The sequence below is a fragment of the Phocoena sinus genome, chromosome 14 (assembly GCF_008692025.1).
Source record: "Phocoena sinus isolate mPhoSin1 chromosome 14, mPhoSin1.pri, whole genome shotgun sequence".
Taxonomy (NCBI): Eukaryota; Metazoa; Chordata; class Mammalia; order Artiodactyla; family Phocoenidae; genus Phocoena; species Phocoena sinus.
In genome coordinates, this window is record NC_045776.1 from 66,550,727 (window position 1) to 66,571,484 (window position 20,758).

The 20,758-nt window shown below is 50.1% G+C and overlaps 1 protein-coding gene across 1 annotated transcript; it reads left to right on the plus strand.

Moving 5' to 3' along the window:
* Positions 1 to 99: 99 nt before the first annotated feature.
* Positions 100 to 20,327, plus strand: SF3A1 (splicing factor 3a subunit 1). Its single transcript, XM_032602713.1, has 16 exons — positions 100 to 278; positions 3,002 to 3,123; positions 8,429 to 8,636; positions 9,810 to 10,067; positions 12,146 to 12,220; positions 12,940 to 13,090; positions 13,459 to 13,652; positions 14,629 to 14,746; positions 15,012 to 15,197; positions 15,920 to 16,041; positions 16,143 to 16,388; positions 16,946 to 17,153; positions 17,638 to 17,792; positions 18,803 to 18,904; positions 19,017 to 19,088; positions 19,828 to 20,327. The coding sequence occupies exons 1-16, from the start codon at positions 216 to 218 to the stop codon at positions 19,927 to 19,929; spliced, it is 2,382 nt and encodes a 793-aa protein (XP_032458604.1). The 5' UTR covers positions 100 to 215; the 3' UTR covers positions 19,930 to 20,327.
* The last annotated feature ends 431 nt before the right edge of the window (positions 20,328 to 20,758 follow it).

A 20,758-nucleotide genomic window follows, 5' to 3' on the forward strand; every position in this document is an offset into this window, starting at 1 on the left:
CCACGGCAACGGCGTCTCTCGAGAGGGAGGGGCGGGAATTTACGTCACGGAGAAGGGGCGGCCCCGGAAGTGCGTCAGCCTCGCCCCCCTCGGCGACGACTCGCTCGGCCGCCGCCATCTTGCGAGCTTGTTGTACTGTTGGTGCGGGGAAGCTGCTTTGACGCCGCACCGTTCACCTATACAGAGGCGGACTGGCAGCACTGAGCGTCGCAGTCATGCCGGCCGGACCCGTGCAGGCGGTGCCCCCGCCGCCGCCCGCGGCCACCGAGCCCAAACAGGTACCACGACCCCCGCACCTCGACCTGGGCTCTCCCCTCGGGCGCGGGCCCTCTTTACTCGTGCAGGAAGAAACGGCGGTTTGCGAGGGCTTGGAGGGACTCCAGGTCCCAGGAGGCAGCGCGCTTCCCGCCTACCTTCTGGTAGCGAAACAAGCCTGTTAGAACAGGAGTTCTCAAAGTGTGGTCCGCGGACCGGCTAGCATCACCTGGGAGTTCATTAGAAATTCTGAGTTTCCACCCTAGACCTTTTAAATCACAATCTGTATTTTAACAAGCTCCCAAGGTGATTCATTAAAATTTGAGAAGCACTGATCCAGCGCATCCACCGGTCTTCTGTGTTAATTGGGCCCACCGGCCCCCAGTCTTTGCCCAGGAGTCCCTAATTTCCCAGCCTGCACGGTGCATCTTTGAACGTTAAATCTCAGCATCTGTGTAGTGCTTACTCTAAGCCAGACACTGTGCCAGGCTCCGACGGAATGAATGAAGCGCAGTTCCTGCTTTATTTAGGGAGCTCACACACTAGTGGGGAGCCAGATATAAGTGAATACTCAATAAATGTTTATTGCCTCAGTTACCATAAATGATACAGTTTCAGCCAGCCCTTCAAAAGATCTCAGTCAGCTAAGGAGGAAAGACGTGGGTCAGTAATTGCAGTGTGATATAAGTATGAAGTACAAAGGAGACAGGAATTCTAATCAACATTGCTTTGGTGGGATATAGGGGAGATTAAGGTAGGTGAAGCCCACCGGCGTGAAAGGTAAATTGCGTTTAGAAGAATGAATCAGTAGTTCACCAGATAGGTGATTGGGAAGGGAAATACCATTCTTTATTCATTTAGCAAACATTTGTTGAGCACATCCTGTATGCTGACCACTGCAAATACCTATGTATCCCTGGCATTTTCCCAGTATCTTGGGGAAAAGTAACCAAGGTAATACCAGATAAGTGCCAAGATACCAAGGTGGGAATCAGATGGTGCCTCTTGTCAAGAGTAAAGAAGGTTAAAGCATAGGGTTGGGAAAGTGGTGGTTAAGAGGTGTATTTCTGGGGATTTGAAGTTTTCATAGCAGGCTATTGGGAGAAAAGGAAGGGATGTAAGCCGGATAGTGACATATTTGTGTTTCAGAAATTCAGGTAAACAGTGATGGGGAGAATTGCTAGGAGGACAGGTTAGTCATGTTATTCAAAAGATGTTGAGAGCCTGGCCTAGATTGTGGCTGGGGCATGGGACAGAGGGGATGGGCAAGCTCAGATCACAAAAGGGCTGTGGTGCAGGCTCTCCCTCCAAAGTGATGCATTGGAATCCTGGTTCTGCCATTGGGCCAGTTAAGGTCTCCATTCCTCAGTTTGTCCATCTGTAAAATGACAAGACAATAATATAATAATAAGAGTACTTAACCTCTTAGAGGTCTGTAAAGGTTATAGATTTAATACGCTTAAAGTGCTTAGGAAAGTATATGGAACCTACTCTGTGCTTGACAAATGTTCTTATCATTGAACGTGTAGGCTGAGGAAGGGAGAAGAGACCCACGTTTCTGCCCGGGATGACTGGAGGCATGGTTGGCCATTCGTGAGGAAAGCAGTTAGCGATGAAAGTGCCCAGAACTGCTCGATCTAAAGCTTTGTGGCACATAAGAGTGATGTGGGACGTTGACGGGGGTAGAATGGTTCAGCCTGTAGGTGCTAGGGGAAGTGGAGGACGTTTTGTAAGTGCCTGACTGAGGACAGAGTGTATAGTGTGAAGAGAACCAAGAACAGAATTTTGGGGACCCCTAACACTATAGGGCAGGAGGTGAAACAGGAGCCAGGAGAGAAACTTGGATGGAATGGTGAGCAAGAAGGAAATACAGGTGAGAATGGGACCTGGGAGTTGAGAGTTTTGTGAAGGAGCCGTCACTGGTCACACGGTATACTGATGTAGCTGGCTGTAGGCCGTCATTTTTGACTTTGGCATGAGCACTTGGAATGAAGGGGGATCAAATGGGAGCTGAGCAAGTGGGAACGGCAAGGCTGAGAGAACTCAGGCTGTTTAGCTACCAGAGGAAGGCGGGGAGAAGGCAGTAGCAGAAAAGAGCATGAGGGTAGAGGAGAAACTTTGTTTCTCCAAAATGAGAGACTTGAACCTTTGTTTACTAAGGGGAAGAAGCTGGTGAGGAAAGAATTTGGAATTTATGGGGCAGTTAATGTTGAGTATTCCAGTGGAGTTTCGCAAAACATTTGAACATTAAGTGATGGTTTAGACTACGGAATGGATGCAGAGGGAAAGGGCATTCAAGGCAGAAGAAGTGGCCAGCAAGGAGTTTCCCATTTCTTTATTCAGCAGACAATTCTTACATACCCCGTATCAGGCACATCCAAGGGTGGGGATACAGGCATGGCCTTCTGGATTCTGGAATGTGGTTTCTCAGAATGTGGTTAGATTTCCCCCCTCCATCTGAATCACATGGACACTTGGTAAAAATGCAGATTCCCAGTGTCACAGAGATGCTCTAGCTGGAGGGGAGCCAGAGAGGCTGCTCTTTTCATTGGTTCCCTGGGAAAGTCCCATGCAAGCACAGAGCAGTTGAGAGAGTGGCTCTTCTGGAGCAGAGGTTCCTGACTCAAGGAAAGTCTCGAATTGGGCAGGAGAGTCTGTATTCTCAATAATATCCTAGAGGAGTTTAATGGTGGGCATCTGGCACCAAGCCAGGAACTTTAAGACCTTCCTTTTCCTGTTTTCACAGCCCACAGAAGAGGAAGCATCTTCAAAGGAGGATTCTACTCCTTCCAAGCCAGTGGTGGGTATTATTTACCCTCCTCCAGAGGTCAGGAATATCGTTGACAAGACTGCCAGCTTCGTGGCCAGGTAACATAGCTACTCCTGCTCATGTGGGTCACGGGTAGATTTTAGCATCAAGAGCTCCTGAATTTGCACAAGGGTAACACTTGGGTTTTTAGAGTGGTATTGTTGGCTTAGGCCTGTCAGCTCATCTAAAACCACAGCATGGTGTGAGGTAGGCAGTGGGCAGGACTGTCATCGCTAACATAGTATGGTGGTGGCAGAGTACAAGGCACACCCAGCTCCAGAGTCACCAGAACCTGTGCTTCCAAACCGAGCCTGAGGAAATACCTGGAACGCTGCTTTGTCATGGATAATGTGTGTCTGTATCTGAGCTGCTGGCCTTAGGAAGACAAAAGGGAGTTGATGATTTTCATTGTGCAAGGACTGCATTTCCTTTGACCCATCTGCAAAATGGAATAAAATAACACCTAGAATTGTTGTGAGGCAGGGGTGAGGGGACTGAGTGCAGTTCGGGTACATCATGTAGCTATTACCTCAGATGGCATGAAAATCCGCTTGATTTCCTCTTGTTCCTCCCCATTACACTTCCTCAGATGGAGTCTTCTTGATGGCCACTTGACTCCAAAGGTCAACCATCCCCTAGTTTAGGGCATTTCAAGTATTCCTTTGGCAGCCAGCAGGCCACATCCAGCCTACAGATCTTTTTGTTCATTCTTAACAATATATAATTTTTAAACTTTTGAATTAGTTGTCATTGTTTAAAAATGAGATTGCACAGTAAATCTGGATTTCTGGCTTCTCTTGATGAATTGGACGGCTCCTTGCGTGGAAGCAGTAGCTGGCCTTGAGCAGACTGCTGCCCTCAGTCAGGGCATATGCTCTCCAGGGAGCCACACCTTGACCCTGAGGCAGCATCCCCATCACGATACATCATTTAACAGATGGGTCCTTCCTTTCTCAACCTCTTTTTAAAATGAAACATAGAAAGAGATTACTCTGGTTGATGTCTTTCACTGTGTCAGGCTGCATGCGGGTGAACCTTTCACATTTCAACGGCTTTGACCAACCTGGATATTGGGTTAAAACAGCTCTGTGCTTGATTGAACATTATTAGGCCATGTCAGATTTAGGGCAGCAGGTGTTGTGTTTATAAGTTTAATATTTCATAGCAACGCTTATTCTTCCCCTTGTCCCCTGATTTTTTTTTTTTTTAATTAATTTACTTTTGACTGCATTGGGTCTTCATTGCTGCGTGCAGGCTTTCTCTAGTTGCGGCGAGCAGGGGCTACTCTTTGTTGCGGTGCACGGGCTTCTCATTGCGGTGGCTTCTCTTGTGGCAGAGCACGGGCTCTAGGCATGTGGGCTTCAGCAGTTGTGGCACATGGGCTCAGTTGTTGTGGCTCGAGGACTCTAGAGCACAGGCTCAGTATTTGTGGTGCGTGGGCTTAGGTGCTCCACAATATGTGGGATCTTCCCAGACTGGGGCTCAAACCTGTGTCCCCTGCATTGGCAGGCGGATTCTTAACCACTGCACCACCAGGGAAGTCCACCTCCTGATATGTTTTCCTATTTAAAACAATAAATAGGAAAAGAGTGTAGAGGAAGAATCACCACAGTCTCGCGACCAGAATAGCTTCTACTAGCTGTTTTCACTTTTTCCTGTTTCCTTCTGGCCCTTGGCATCCTTTTTTAGATTCTTGTAATACTAGTAGAGATACTTTCATATCCTGCTTTTTCCATTTGCACTGTGTTGTAAGCATTTTCCTGTGTTGCTCCACGGTCTCCTGGTGCTGCATGGTCCTCTCTGGAAAGGATGCACCATGTTAAGGTGATGGGCCTTCCTTGACTTGGCTGACTCCTCTGTATTTTCCTTTGAAGTTGTTTCCAACATTTCAGTTTGGCAAATGAAGCTATGGGGAAGTCTCTGAGCATTTTCTTTCCCTTTTAGATTGTTTTCCTAGAAGAAAATTCTGTGTGGCACATTACTGCCTAAAAGAGCATTTTTAAATATTTCTTATTTTGCCAAGTAGCTTTCCAATAATTTTGTGCCAGCCCCAAAAATAAGAATCTCTCCAAGTTCCCTTAATAATAAATCTATATGTCCACGTCTCTAGATCTGTTTTTGACTATGATGATTGCCTTATAGGCATTTCTGAAATCTGTGGACTTGCTTTTGTTTACATTGCCGTGAAGGGACAGAGCAGCATCTCACTCTGGGTTAAAAGCAGACATGCAGGACCCTCTGCTTTACTTCTGTTGGGTTCACATGTATTGATTGATTGAACATAGAGTAAAACATCACCAACCCAGTGTGGTTTTCCAAAAGGAGTTTTTTCTCTCTAGGTTTGGTCTTCCCTTCCCTGTATTTTACTGTCAAGAAACTAAGGGAAATTACTCTTAAAAAGTCCCACCGGCTAGGTTGAGTCAGAATCATGTCTTTTTCTGCTGAAATCTATTCCTTGTGTTAGAGAATATAATTCTAAAATTAACATTAAGCTAATTTAAAGCAACAGAGTAGCTTGGAATGAATATGCCTGCGTTCTCGTTCTATATTTCAGATTGTTCCCAGATGTGAGGTTATGGCTTAGGAGGCGGTGGTAGAGGAGACAACCAGAGCCCCCTTTTCTAGCAGCCCTTTGTATGGTGGCCTAGTTTAGCCATATTTAAATGTACATTTACCCTTGTCCTTGTGTGGCTTGCATTATTTAAGGGGGTGGAAGAATGCTTCTTCCTCAACCATGGGGTTTCAGCTGGACTAATGCATTGTCACATCCAGACCTCATGGTGTTAGTCACGCTGCAGAGTGTGACTAGAACTTGTGGAGGAGCTAGCCGGGGTGCTGATGACCACTGCCATGGTGGCTAAACTGGGGCACAACATCACCTGCACCCTGTCTCCTGCCCTGTCTTCAACTGACAGGGCAAGGGTATGAAAGTGGAGTGACCCGGGTGCCACCAGCCTCTGGAGCTGTCCCTTGGTGTGTTTGGGGCACCTCTGAGTGCAGGGCTCTGGTCAAAGGAGTGATGGAAGCCCCCCAGATCATCTCTCATCTTTATAGGACAGCCCCTTCTAGCCTTCATAGGAGTAACAGTCTGTGGCATTTGCAGGCCACTGTATGATTCAAAAAGACTTTGGCAGCTCATTAACTAATTCGATTTTCTCAGTATTTCAAAGTAGAGAGAGAAGGTGGTTTTTGCCATATTTTACACATGGGAGATTGAGTCAAGAGAAGTTTGGTAACTTGGTGAGTCAGTAGTGAACCCAAAACTTGAGTGTGTCCACATCTTGTGTCTTTAAGGTTAGTGCATTTCCACAGATGTTGTGGATGTGTGACACCTTGAAATATTACTGTTGGGATTCTTTAAAAAAAATAAGGGTTCCCTACACATCATGAGAGAGACATTTTTCATTCTGAGTGTTTAAAGGCATACAAATTGGGGGACTTCCCTGGTGGCGCAGTGGTTAAGAATCTGCCTGCCAATGCAGGGGACACGGGTTTGTGCCCTGGTCTGGGAAGATTCCACATGCCGCGGAGCAACTAAGCCCGTGCGCCACAACTACTGAGCCTGCGCTCTAGAGCCCGCAACCCACAGCTACTGAAGCCCGTGCTCCTAGAGCCCGTGCTCCGCAACATGAGAAGCCACTGCAATGAGAAGCCCGCGCGCCACGATGAAGAGTAGCCCCCACTCGCCACAACTAGAGAAAGCCTGTGTGTAGCAACGAAGACCCAATGCAACCAAAAATAAAAAATAGGGGCTTCCCTGGTGGCGCAGTGGTTGAGAGTCCGCCTGCCGATGCAGGGGACGCGGGTTCGTGCCCCGGTCCGGGAGGATCCCACGTGCCGCGGAGCGGCTGGGCCCGTGAGCCATGGCCGCTGAGCCTGCGCGTCCGGAGCCTGTGCTCCGCAACGGAAGAGGCCACAACATTGAGAGGCCCGCGTAACGCAAAAAAAAAAAATAAATAAATAAATAAATAAATAAATAAATAAATAAAAAATAAATTAATTTTTAAAAACATACAAATTGGGGACATAGGGTGTATGTGGGAAACTATTCCAGATACAGAGAGAGATGGTGACCTCCCTGCCCTTCTCACCACTCCCCTGTCATCTGAATGCGCCTTATGCAGCAGCACAGATGTGGTCCTTGGAGAACAGTGTTTCCTATATGAGCCTCACCCAGTAGTAAATGAGGTGATTTTAGCCAATATTTGGACAAGGCATTAAATCCCATTAAATTTTCATATTTTTTTTTTCTTGTTACCCAAAGGACAAAGTCTCAGTTTGGTGCTAGCATATCTTTTAATACCTCCCCAGCACTCAGTCATCCCACTTTTAACTAAGAGAACTGGCCTCAGTCTCGGCAAACTGCAGGTAAACTTTAACCATGTTACTTTGTTTTCATTGTATTGAATTTTATGACTGCCTTTTGTTAGTAAAGCCATAATGATTTTTTTTTTTTTTTTGGCGGTACGCGGGCCTCTCACTGCTGTGGCCTCTCCCATTGCAGAGCACAGGCTCTGGACGCGCAGGCTCAACGGCCATGGCTCACGGGCCCAGCCGCTCTGCGGCATGTGGGATCTTCCCGGACCAGGGCAAGAACCTATGTCTCCTGCTTTGGCAGGCGGACTCTCAACCACTGTGCCACCAGGGAAGCCCAGCCATAGTGATTTTTATCTGAAGTAGTAATACATGCCTTCCCACCCCGCCTCGGCTGTGCCATGGCTTGTGGGATTTTAGTTCCCCAACCAGGGATTGAACCCAGGCCCTCGGCAGTGAGAGCACGGAGTCCTAACCACTGGACCCCAGGGCATTCCCGTGCCTTCTTAGGTACTTTTTTTTTTTTTTTTTTTTGCGGTACGCGGGCCTCTCACTGCTGCGGCCTCTCCCATTGTGGAGCACAGGCTCCGGACGCGCAGGCTCAGTGGCCATGGCTCATGGTCCTAGCTGCTCCGCAGCATGTGGGATCCTCCCGGACCGGGGCACGAACCCGTGTCCCCTGCATTGGCAGGCGGACTCTCAACCACTGCACCACCAGGGAAGCCCAGGTACATTTTTTAAAGTAAATAAATTTTATTAAAAGAAAAAAGAAATAGTCCAGATGGTTTTGGAAATGGCAAGACTGGCAGAGGAGCTGCAGGAATGATGGAGGTCTGGAGACCCTGTGGTAGAGGAGGCCTGCGCAGGCCGAAGGAGGCAGGGGGCACTGGTCGCTGATGCCAGGAGTCTCGAAGAGGACCTCTGCTGTGTTGAGGGATGGGCTAGTTTGAGTGATGGGTGGTGGCAAGAATGGGGCTTGCATGGGCAGTGTTCTGGTCTGAGCAGCTGCAAGGTTGTGGTATTAATGCTTCTCTTTTTTCCTTTTTCTAGAAACGGACCTGAATTTGAAGCTAGGATACGACAGAACGAGATCAACAACCCCAAGTTCAACTTCCTGAACCCCAATGACCCTTACCATGCCTACTACCGCCACAAGGTCAGCGAGTTCAAGGAGGGGAAAGCCCAGGAGCCTTCGGCTGCCATCCCCAAGGTCATGCAGCAGCAGCAGCAAGCCACCCAGCAGCAGCTGCCCCAGAAGGTTGGAGCCAGCCCCTCCCTTCGCTTCCCCAGGGCTAAGGGAGGCTGGGACAGGGAGGGGAAGATAAAGAACTCTGCTGTCCAGACCTCACAACCACCCAGGGAGAAACTTGAGGTCTTTATCCCCATCTTACAGAGGCAGATGCTGAGACTCACACAGCAAAGTGTTGCTGACAGTTGGCATTTGCTGAATGCTGCCCTTCTCACTCTGTGCTCAGTGCTTTGGGAGCCTTGTCTCATTGGTGCCTCACAGCGGCTGCATGAGGAGGCCAGTAAAGTGACCATTTTTCAGATGAGGAATCTGAGGCTTAGGGAAGCACAGTTTACCCAAGGCTGCAGAGTCAGGACCCTAAAGTCCATGCTCTCAGTTCCTACTCTTTTCCTTGACCGTGGCGTGAGGGCAGTGTTGCAGTGTGGCTTGTGGGCCCCTTCTTGGGCATCCCTCCTACTGTCTCACCTTCCCAGGGCTCCTCTTTCTGGCCTGCCCTAATACCCCCTTAGCACTAGGGACGACTAGGGCTGTCAGTGAGGACAGGAGGGGCCCACACATTTTGCCTCCTGTGTAGACTTGGACTAGTCGTTTCTCTTTGCTTCACTCCTGAGCCATGGTGGCAAAGGCTGCCCCTTGTTTTACAGTAGGAAGTAAAGGTTGGAATAGGTTCTGAGACCTTGTGTTGCAATTTACTACTCCTAGGGCCTCAGGTGACCTCAGTTTCCTCATCTATAAAAAGAATTCACAGTACTTGTTCTGTCCACCTCGTGGTTCGTGTAGTGGCCAGATGAGGTAACAAACGTGGAAGTCTTCTGTCCAGTGGGGTCTTCTGCACACATGTAGAGCTTACTACATCCTCTCTCTCCCTTGGGCGGGGTTTCACAAGCTGTGTTCCTGTTAGATCTTCTGCCACCTAGTTTTGGTCCTCAGTTTCAGGGCAGCAGCAGCGATACAGAGGGACTCGGTTCTCATTCAGAAAGCCACTTAGCGAGTCGAGGCTACAGTTGGCCAAGAAATCGGTGCCCTTGTGAGTTAGGATTCTCTCACACCACGTGCCAATGGCGTGTTCGTGATCAGCAGAAGTATAGAGGTCTGTGCCGTCTGCCGGGGGTGCGTCCCCGCCACCTCTCTGGAGTCCCACCACCCCTGTGCCTCTTGCCTCACATTACCTTTGCATCTTAGGTTCAAGCCCAAGTGATCCAAGAAACCATCGTGCCCAAAGAGCCCCCTCCCGAGTTCGAGTTCATTGCAGACCCCCCCTCTATCTCAGCCTTCGACCTGGACGTGGTGAAGCTGACGGCTCAGTTTGTGGCCAGGAATGGGCGCCAGTTTCTGACCCAGCTGATGCAGAAAGAGCAGCGCAACTACCAGTTTGACTTCCTTCGCCCGCAACACAGCCTTTTCAACTACTTCACGAAGCTGGTGGAACAGTATACCAAGGTGCCTGGGCAGGGCGGGGGCCAGGGTGCTGGGCCCAGGGAAGGAAGGCATCTTACCATCAGCACTCTATCCACTCACTGTCTGCAAGGACCCCGCTCCTGTGTGGGGCCCCCAAGCAGATGTTAAATATCCCAGTTCAGTATAAAATCTTGATTTCTATTCAGTTTTCCTAGTAAATGCAACGTAGACTGCTGTTTCTAAAGAGAAAGGAAACGCGTGATTGGTAACTAATTAGGTGAGTGCCTGCTGCGTGATAAGGCCAAGTGATGCTAGTTGCTTTTATGTACATTTAAATTAAATTTCAGTTGCCTCAGTAGGGCTTGAGAAGAAGCAAGCTCTTAATAGTTGCCTCCTATTATTACCTAATTTTATCCTCACAAGAATCCATAAGGTAAGTGTTTTCCTTCCTATTTCAGAAAGCTCAGAGAGGTGAAGTACTTACTTGTGGTCTCTCAGCTAGTAAGTAGCTGCACTGAGATTTAACCAACATTTGACTCTGAAACCTCTGTTGTTTTCCACCCTAAAAAGTACTTTGAATTAGAAGTATCATTTAAATAGGCATTGGGAATCAATTTAAAATAAATAAGTGTAGCCAGTATTGAATACTTACATTATGTAGTATCTTCTCATTTAATCCCTAATAATCTATAAGGTAGCCACTGTTATTATATTTATTTTACAGAAGAGGAAACTGAGGTACAGAGAAGTTAACTTGACCAGGGTTGCACAGCTAGGGGGTTGCGGAGCAGAGACTTGAGTGCTGACATTTTTATTCCAGACCCTAAGATCTTAATTATCATGATGCGTTGTTGCAATCAAGAATGCAGACAAGTCAATACTGGTATTTAAATAATCAGATCGCTAATTTATTAAAAAGTACACTGGTATAGATATGCCTGTGGAACATTTTTCTTGCTACACACATAATGGAGGTTGTCTTTCCTTTTTAGTGGCATGGTTTGCACATCTCTTTTTGATATCTAGAAACAATATGTTAAAGATCTGACTTGAAAGGTTATGTAATGATATCCTCTAACTTCATTCACTTTAAGTATATAACTAGAAAGAATGACAAAAATGTTTGTGTTTAGGAAGTCCAGAAGCTAGGAGAGTAGCTGAAATAACAATCATTCAAGTCATAAGACCCAAGGGTTATTGTAACTACACAGTATCAATTTTAAGTGAGCCCTGGGTTAATTTCTCTCAGTGGACTGCTTCCAGAATTAAAGGTCCGCAGATTCCTTTTTATTCTGTTAACTTTCCTATTCCTTCTCCCTCAGAATTTGGGTATTGACATTCATTACTCTAAGCTGAGGGCACTGGTGTGTCTCTAGGCCTGGGAACTCTAGGAGCAGATCAATTCCTGAGGAAGAAGGACAGAGAGGCTGGAGTGGGGCTGAGCTGTTTTTCCAGTGAGAGTGGATACACTTGGGGCAGTTGGAAAGACTGATTGTTTTAAACAAAGCCAGCATTCGTTCTCAGCAAATATGCTTTGAGTGTCAGACACTGTTCTAGGTGCTGGATATGTAGCAGTGAGCCGAAGACAGAGAAACCCCTGTCTTTGTGGAGACCGGTCTAGTGAAGGGGCAATAAGCAAGTGCAACGTAAGTGTATGTCGGTTGGTGATAAATACTATGGAGAAAATGGTAAACAGAAAGCAGGGGATAGAAGTCTAGGGAGGTGGAGCCTGTGGGCTGTAGTCTTCAATAAAGTCATCAGGGGGCCTGTTGGCATGTGCAGAAGGGTAAAGGGCAGATCCGCCCCCTGAGAGCAGTCATCCCATGCTGACTGTGTGCTCAGCGATCTGGTGGTGGTTTTGCATACTTTCCTGCTACCCTTGGCAACCTTTTAAGTTGATGATGCCAAGTTTAAGTGGCAGTGTCACCATTTTGTAGAAGAAAACCAAGTTACAGAGGTTGAGTAACTTGCCCAAAGTTGCACAGCCAAGTAGAGCTGAGATTGGATCCCAGCATCCCATGCTTTCCTTTCTCCTGTGCCTTTCCACAGGCCCAGGAAGGCCACTTCTTTGTCCCGTGTTGTGCTGCACTGATAGTTGCTTTAAATCTTCTGTGTTTCAGATCTTGATTCCACCCAAAGGCTTATTTACCAAACTCAAGAAAGAGGCAGAGAACCCCCGGGAAGTTTTGGACCAGGTAAACTAAATTTCTTATAACCAGTTACTGACGGCACTAACGTTACATTGTGTAGGTTCTGTTGTGTGTTTGGAAGTAGTCTCCGAACCAGTACCTTCTTATGCTCCAGGCACAGTCGTGGTGGGAGGAAAGGCTTTGAGGCTACAAAGACCAAGAAACCTGGATTCTCTGCTTCCCAACTTTCTGTCTGCTTCAGTCTCTTCTTTTCTTCTGTTGCTAGAAGCCAGCTTTTGAACGGGTTCCCTGGTGACAATTGCCTTTTGAAGTCCCAGGTTTTCAGAGTCGAAGAGAGAGGGCATATTGGTGCTGGCTGTTCTGGGTGGCTGCTTGAGGCTTCTGTTTTGCAGGCTTTCAGACTGCTGCTGCTTTTGTGGGCACTTGGTTGTCATGCAAACTTCTGGGAGGGAGTTTGCTAGCCACTCGCCAACTCAAGCAGAAAACTTTGAGGTTATAACAAACAGCTGCCCAGACAGAAGGTCTCTCTGGGCCCCAGACAGAAGGTCTCTGTGGTATTTCATATTTTCATCCTGTCCAAACTCTGGGCCTGGCTGAAACCAGGTACAAATACCATAGTCTGCCCCAGGAAGTTCTCCTTTATGGGCAGATCAGCTTCCTGTTCTGAAGGAGACGTTGGCTTTGGTGAAGGCCTTGGAGATGATAGCCTCCTCAGGAGCAGACCCTGATTCAGCTCAGCACCACGCTGTTTCCCATCCCTTCAGGTATGTTACCGGGTGGAGTGGGCCAAGTTTCAGGAGCGTGAGAGGAAGAAGGAAGAGGAGGAGAAGGAAAAGGAACGGGTGGCCTATGCTCAGATTGACTGGCATGATTTTGTGGTGGTGGAAACAGTGGACTTCCAGCCCAATGAGCAAGGTAGGTCTATGAGGAAGGTAGGTCTGTGACTCCAGTTAGGGGAGCCAGGAGCTTGGAGCCATCCTGGGAGATCTCTTCCAGCTGTCCCCAAGGAGCAGCAGAATCCCTCAGAGGGTTCTATGGGTATCTGTTTCTTTTCTGCTTCTGGAAGACTTCACTTCTACCCCATTGCCCCAGTTAAACCCAGTTGAAGAAATATTATCATACCTGACAATAATGGCCCAACGGGTGGGCCTCTGGAGATAGGAGAGAAATCAGACAGTCCCAGCCCTCAGAGAGCTAACAGTGTAGAGAGAGCAGATAGATGGGCCTTTGATAAGGAGCGTCTGTGTGAACCCTGCCTTTGACTCTGGCTCACCCTTTGCCAGGGAACTTCCCTCCCCCCACCACCCCAGAGGAGCTGGGGGCCCGAATCCTCATTCAGGAGCGCTACGAGAAGTTTGGGGAGAGTGAGGAGGTCGAGATGGAGGTCGAGTCTGATGAGGAGGACGAGAAACAGGAGAAGGCGGAGGAGCCTCCGTCCCAGCTGGACCAGGACACCCAAGTGCAAGACATGGATGAGGTATGCTCCTGGAGCCCAGGGAGATGGGGGTGCTCTCCTCCAGAGAAGTCCAGCTCCCTTGTGAATCTTTAATGGGAGTGTGGATTCCTGAAGAAGGAGTCCTGGCTGAGTAGCTGCCCAGGCCCAGGCAGCACAGAGCCTCTTTCCAGCTCAGGCAACAGAGATTCATTCATAGGCAAAGATCTGAAAGCTGTGCTGGCCGCGTTCTATGACCTTCCTCCTTTGCCCAGGGGCCCTGCTCACTGCCGACCCCAGGCTGGCTCTCAGGGAAACCTCTATACCATGTACTTTGACGCTTTTGCGCTGAGGCCCAAATGATCAGCAGTTTCCAGAGCGTTTCTTTTTTTCTGGGTTGGGGCGCACACCATGTGGCTCGCGGGATCCTAGTTCCCCGACCGGGGATCGAACCCATGCCCCCTGCAGTGGAAGCACGGAGTCCTAACCACTGGACCGCCAGGGAAGTCCTCCAGAGCTTTGCTAAGTGGCTTTTGGCCTCGTCTACCCCCATTGAGGCAGGCCCTCCAAGCAGGCATAGAGTCTGCAGAGCCAAACTGCTTTCCTCCCCTCGGAAAGAATTTGTGTGCAGCCTGAGAATAAAGATGCATGTGTCTGGGAATTGACTTTTTCTCTCCCTCCCAGCATTGCTTCTTGAGCAGCTACCATTGAACGCTGACTTGTTCCCCGCACCCCTCTCCAGCACGTTAAGTGCCCTTGGCCTGCTGTGACTGCCTGGTGCCAGCTGCTGGAAATGCCTGGGCAGAGCGTTAGCACCACGGCCCCCAGCACTCCCATTCATGCTGTGAGGAAGCAGCTTGGCCAGCTGCCGGCTGGCCTCGGCTGCCCTGGGAGGCTTAGCACATGGATGCTGACTGGCAGGGGCCTAGGCTCTTTGCCACCCTGAGAGCCACCAGGGCTCAGCTGCAGGGAGGTGTCTTCTCAGCCCCTCTCTGAGTCCTGCCACTACTTTGCTTTTCAGGGTTCAGATGATGAAGAAGAAGGGCAGAAAGTGCCCCCACCTCCAGAGACACCCATGCCACCGCCTCTGCCCCCAACTCCAGACCAGGTCATTGTCCGGAAGGACTATGACCCAAAAGGTTGGTTCTGCTCTTCTGCCCTCATGTTCCTCAGACCTGTCCATTTTTAGGAGGGCTCGAGGTGGCTTGTCATAAAGGCGTTGATAGCTTCTCTGTCATAGGCCTCACGATGGGGAATGGGACTTCGTCATCTCTGGTGCTCTGGTGCAATGCATAGTGCCAGGTACAGCGTGGCACTGAATGGATGGTGCACGAATGAAATAGCACCCTTTTAACCTGGGCTGCCACCCAGTATTCTCACTCAAGGATCTCTTTTGCTTTTTAGCTTCCAAGCCCCTGCCTCCAGCCCCTGCTCCAGATGAATATCTCGTGTCCCCCATCACTGGGGAGAAGATCCCTGCCAGCAAAATGCAGGAACACATGCGCATTGGGCTTCTTGACCCCCGTTGGCTGGAGCAGCGAGACCGCTCCATTCGTGAGAAGCAGAGTGATGATGAGGTGTACGCACCAGGTGAGGTTGGGGGGCATCCCCCACTCTGTCCACACCCCTTCTTTGACTCAGCCCCATCTCACTTTGGCCCATGGGGAATCTATGATCAACTTTATGCTTTAATCAAACATAGAAGGTAACAATTGAGGTCAATAAAAGCTTTTGAGGATAGGTGTAGCCTATGACACTACAAAATAACTTCCCATTTTCTAGAAGGACTCTTCATAGGGATTCTTCCAAAGCCAGCACCTGATGTGGATAGCATGTGTACATTGACATCCTAGTGCAAGATCTCACTACAGCTGAGAGAGGTGCTCACTCTCAGGGCTGTCTTAGAATGAAGGCTCTGATGGCTGGAGTACACTGAGCACCTTGAAATGAGACACGGTGCCTTGACTGTGTGTGAGAAGCAGCATGATAGGGAGGGAGGAAACTGTCCCAGAGGCAGGAGACCAGGCTTTTATTCCTGACTTTGCTACTCGCCACGCCACTCATGTGACCCTGTCTTCTCAGTTGCCTTTTGTAAGTCAAGGGGTTGGACAAGCCCTGGTTTACAGGCTTAGTGCTCATTGGGCAGCCTTCCCTAGGCTCAGAGGACAGGCGTGCTGCATTGGGACCCACAGATAGCCTTGTCCCATGAGAACAGCCTCCACCCTGCACCAGTAGAGCTGCTGTGTTGTCAGAAGGGCATCTGGTTTAGTTTCCCTTTCTGTCCCCTGCCTCCGTTCTGTGACTATATCCAGGTCTGGATATTGAGAGCAGCTTGAAACAGCTGGCTGAGCGGCGTACCGACATCTTTGGTGTAGAGGAAACGGCCATTGGTAAGAAGATTGGCGAGGAGGAGATCCAGAAGCCAGAGGAAAAGGTGCAGCTCAGATGACTCTTAGTGCCTTCCCCGCCGTCAGACTCACACTTGGGCTCAGTTCCAGGAGCCCTGACAAGCTGTGGCTTTGCTTTCCCATGCAGGTGACCTGGGATGGCCATTCCGGCAGCATGGCCCGGACCCAGCAGGCTGCCCAGGCCAATATCACCCTCCAGGAGCAGATCGAGGCCATCCACAAGGCTAAGGGCTTGGTGCCAGAAGATGATACCAAAGAGAAGATTGGCCCCAGCAAGCCCAATGAAATCCCCCAGCAGCCACCACCTCCGTCTTCAGCCACCAACATCCCCAGCTCAGCCCCACCCATTACCTCGGTGCCTCGGCCACCCGCGGTTAGCCAGCAGCCACCCTGTGACTGGTCTTTCAGAGCTGGGTTCTTGGGGTTAGACATTGCAGGCTGAGAAGGGCAGCTATCTCACAGCGGGCCCAAGCGCTGAGTGGGTCAAGTCGAGAGAAAAAGAACCCTTTAGTTAGAAGTGGGAACCTCCAGCTTGATCTCCTATCTGTGTGGGAGGCTTGGAACAGGGAGGGAGGCGAGTGGCAAATGTGAGAAGTAGACTTGGGTCAGGGATGGGCTGGAGGGCTTAATGGGTCTTGGAGGACTGCTGGCCTGACTCCAGGGGGCTAAATGGAGGTCATTGTCTTCAGTGGCTCTCTCAGTGTTTGCCAAGAGCAGCTGGTTGAGTCCCAAGTGGAAAGAGGGTTGCCCTGGGCCTCTCTCAGCATAGTTCCTGTCAGGGCCCAGTGTGAGGCTGCACTCACAGACCCAGGGGGCTGAGTCGATGCTATCCAGCCCCATCCTCAAAGCTGCAGTGGCCAGTTGCCAGCTTTGTGTGCCCTTAGAGTACAGCCTTGGCATCCTGTGACCTGTGGGTCTTCACCCCCACAGATGCCACCTCCTGTCCGTACCACAGTTGTGTCTGCAGTACCCGTCATGCCCCGGCCCCCGATGGCATCAGTGGTCCGACTGCCTCCTGGTTCGGTGATCGCCCCCATGCCACCGATCATCCATGCGCCCAGGATCAACGTGGTGCCCATGCCTCCCTCGGCCCCTCCTATCATGGCACCCCGCCCACCACCCATGATTGTGCCGACAGGTCAGTGGGTCGGGACTACAGGCCAAGCCCTGAGCAGAGCAGTGGCTGATGGTAGTGCCAGCTGTTCCGGCTGGTGGTCTAGCCCAAAGGAGAGCCTTGAGTTCACCATGTGAGAGATCCCTGAGCTGGGAGCCAGGGACTTATGGCTCCTGGGGGAGATAGGCTGATATGGCAGAGCTGGGGTCTGTGCACCCAGAGGGGTCAGCCTGGACAGGCACAGAGGCCTGATGATGCTTGCTGTTGGCTGCCACCTGTTCCATCCATCGGTCCTGCCCTTCCTTCAGTTTCCTGCTACCCAATCTGGGCAGTCTCCCAGGTCCCCCTGCCAGGTAACTTACTGGCTGCCAGACTCAGCAAGGAGTGGTCCTTCACACCTCTGACTGGGAGAAATGGGAAACCTTTGCAATCCCCTTTTCACTCTCACCAGCCCTGAGTCCTGGGCCCTTCCTCCCACTCACGTGGCTGCTTATTCCTGTTCTTGCAGCTTTCGTGCCCGCACCACCTGTGGCACCCGTCCCAGCTCCAGCTCCTATGCCGCCTGTCCACCCACCACCTCCCATGGAAGATGAGCCTGCCTCCAAGAAACTGAAGACCGAGGACAGCCTCATGCCAGAAGAGGAGTTTCTACGCAGAAACAAGGTATGCATCTCAGAGTGCTGCCCACAGCCTGGAGTGTCTAGATGGGGCGAGGGGCTTGTCCAGTCCTGGCCCAGTCACACACTCCCTGGCCCACCCTATTCTTCCATGGTTTTGGCTTCTGGGACCTGGACCAGCCATTGGAGGCCCGTGAAACTTCTGAGCACACACTAGATGGGGGGGGTCAGCAGCCAGAACAGACAGCTGTCAGTAGTCCCCCTGGTGTGAGCTGTCGCAGAGGCCAGCAGGGAGACCCAGCTGCACAGGCAGTAGGACTCAGGTGTGAAAGGGGTTCTGGACACTGGAGGGAATCCTGGGTGCAATTCTTAATTTCTTTGTGGCCTTTGCCTCCAGGTCCAGCCCTTAGAAGGTGGTGTGTTGTGGGGATCCTGTGGGGGTACTAGAAATAAGAGCTGGGAATCTTGGCACTGCTGTTGCCTGGGGAAGCTCCAGTGAGGAAGCAGAAACGTTCTGCCCCGCCCAGTGCATTTGACCAAATCTTTTTTCTTTTTTCCTTTTTGATGGTAGTTTCCATTTCTTGAGTACGTACTCAAGTGTTGGGGCAGAGCCACACATTTTACAGGTACTTGGTCTGTTGAATGCTCACAACATTACCATCCAGCAGTTGTGATCAGCTGCTTTACAGACATGGCGTTGAGGCTCAGAGAGACCTAGTTAGCAGGGAAGCTGAGTTGGGAACCCAGGTCTTCTGACCTCGCAATTCATATTCTTTCCTCCTGTGGTACTTCTTGAGGCTTGCAGAGCACTTTCATGTCTCTTCTTCAGCTCCAGCCTTACCAGTAGGCAGGGATTGTTCTAAAGAAGGGAAACCAATTCTTGAAAAGGGGGAGTGATTTGTTGTATGTTACAAGTGGTGTCAGTAGTGAAACAGGCCAGAGTCCAGGAGCCCTGATGGACAGGTGACATTATCTCGACTGGCCCAGGAATAGGAGAGCGTAGTTCCTGATTGACTCAGGCCTCCCCAGGCATAATGGCCACCTCCTGTTTTGCAGGGTCCAGTGTCCATCAAAGTCCAGGTGCCCAACATGCAGGATAAGACGGAATGGAAGCTGAACGGACAGGTGCTGGTCTTCACCCTCCCACTCACAGACCAGGTATGAGTTGCTCTCCCCAACTGGTATCAGGTACAGGGGAACCAAAGAGTCGGGGGAAGCTTCCTGCAGCTGACCTTAGCAAGAGGTGACTGACCTCTCCTCGATCCCATAGGTCTCTGTCATCAAGGTGAAGATTCACGAAGCCACGGGCATGCCGGCAGGGAAACAGAAGCTGCAGTATGAGGTGAGTTGGGTGTCTGTAGTCCTTGCCCCCTCTGTTGTCCGAGAAGCTAATAAATCCCTTGTGGAATCAGAGGAGTGGGGAGACACCTGGGTGTGGTCATTTGAGTCCATCCTGGAAGTGATGATGCTGGTGGGGGGTGCTGGGACAGGTTAGTCTGACAGGGTGAGGCTCTGGCGAGGTCACAGCACAGTCTTGTATGGGGTTTGAATGCCTCGGTGACATCTGGGGACCAGACTTTGGAGTGCTCTGGTAGGTTTCTGTCCCAGTGGTAGAGCCATCCCAGTCAGTATGGTCTCAGGTAGCCTGGCTTTGTGCTTGGACACAAAGGTGATAGTCCAGCTCACCTTGGTGCCTGCCAGGTCACAGAGGACTGCTGTGTTCTCCCTTTTTGGACTTAGACAAATCCCCATTCTGGGCCTCAGTTTCCTCCTCTGTAAAGTGAGGCTGTTGAACTAGTTGATCTCTAAAGGTCTTATGATTTGAGAGTCAAAATTCCATGGGGTTGGTCAGGGCCAGATTTTTGGGGTCTTGACAGCATGGCTTGGTCGGAAGGAAGGAAAAGCAAAGCATTCTGGGAGGAACCAGAGACCTTCATTTCTGCCCTGTGCCACTCCCTTTCCCACCCCACCTTCCTTCAAGCCCTTGTATTTGCTAAGTTCAGAGTGTTGGGACTTGTGAGGCTGCTCTCTGAGTTCAAGGCCAGATTGCCCTGGGCTGAGGCACTACATCTGTTTTCTAGGGTATTTTCATCAAGGATTCCAACTCGCTGGCTTACTATAACATGGCTAATGGTGCCATCATCCACCTGGCGCTCAAGGAGAGAGGCGGGAGGAAGAAGTAGAAGAGAGAAACCTGCTCTCAGGTCCCAACTACTGCCGTTTTGCCTCTCCTGTCCCCTACCCCTGTCCCAGACCCAGGAGACCCTGCCTTGCACATTTGTTTCCCTCTTACTAAGTTTGGAAATCCAAATTGTCCTGCAGAGTTTCCCTCCCCACATAGATCAGAGAGGGCTTTCTCAGGCATTCTCCTCCCCAGTGGCCCCTGGAATCCCTTTGTGTTTGGGTCTTAATTTGAGGGGTCATTTCTTCAGGTAGCCCATTAGGGAATGTGAAACCAGGGATGTCCTATAGGATGTTATCATAGTGCCAAGTGACACTTGGCTGGTAGAATATGGTTGTTATCATTAATCATTTTGTATCTTGCCATGGGCTAATAAACCTCTCCGACCCTTCTCGTGAAGTTAATGTCATGAGACTTGTCTCCTGGCCACCTGTGCCCTGCCCAGACCTAGGAGCATGGCACAGTGCCTTGTGGCTCCTCTTCTGCTCTGAGGAATGCTGGGCTTTTAACTACATTCTTGCTGCCATCAAGTCTTCTATGACTCTTTCTTCGATATATTTTTATTGCCTTTTTGAAACACATGGGTGTTTCAAAGGCATAGCCCTGTATGTATAACAGACTAATACGTATAACATGCCTTCCACATGCCAGGACCACGAAAGAACATAGACAGATGGGATGCAGTTCCTAGGTCAGTGGGCAGCATGCAGTTGAGACTAGAGGGTGGCAGTTTCCTGCAGGCCAGGGATCACTCATCATCACCTGATAAGTGACCTCGGGCAGGTTGCTTATCCTGAGTGAGCACAAGTATATGATGAGGTTTTTTGTTT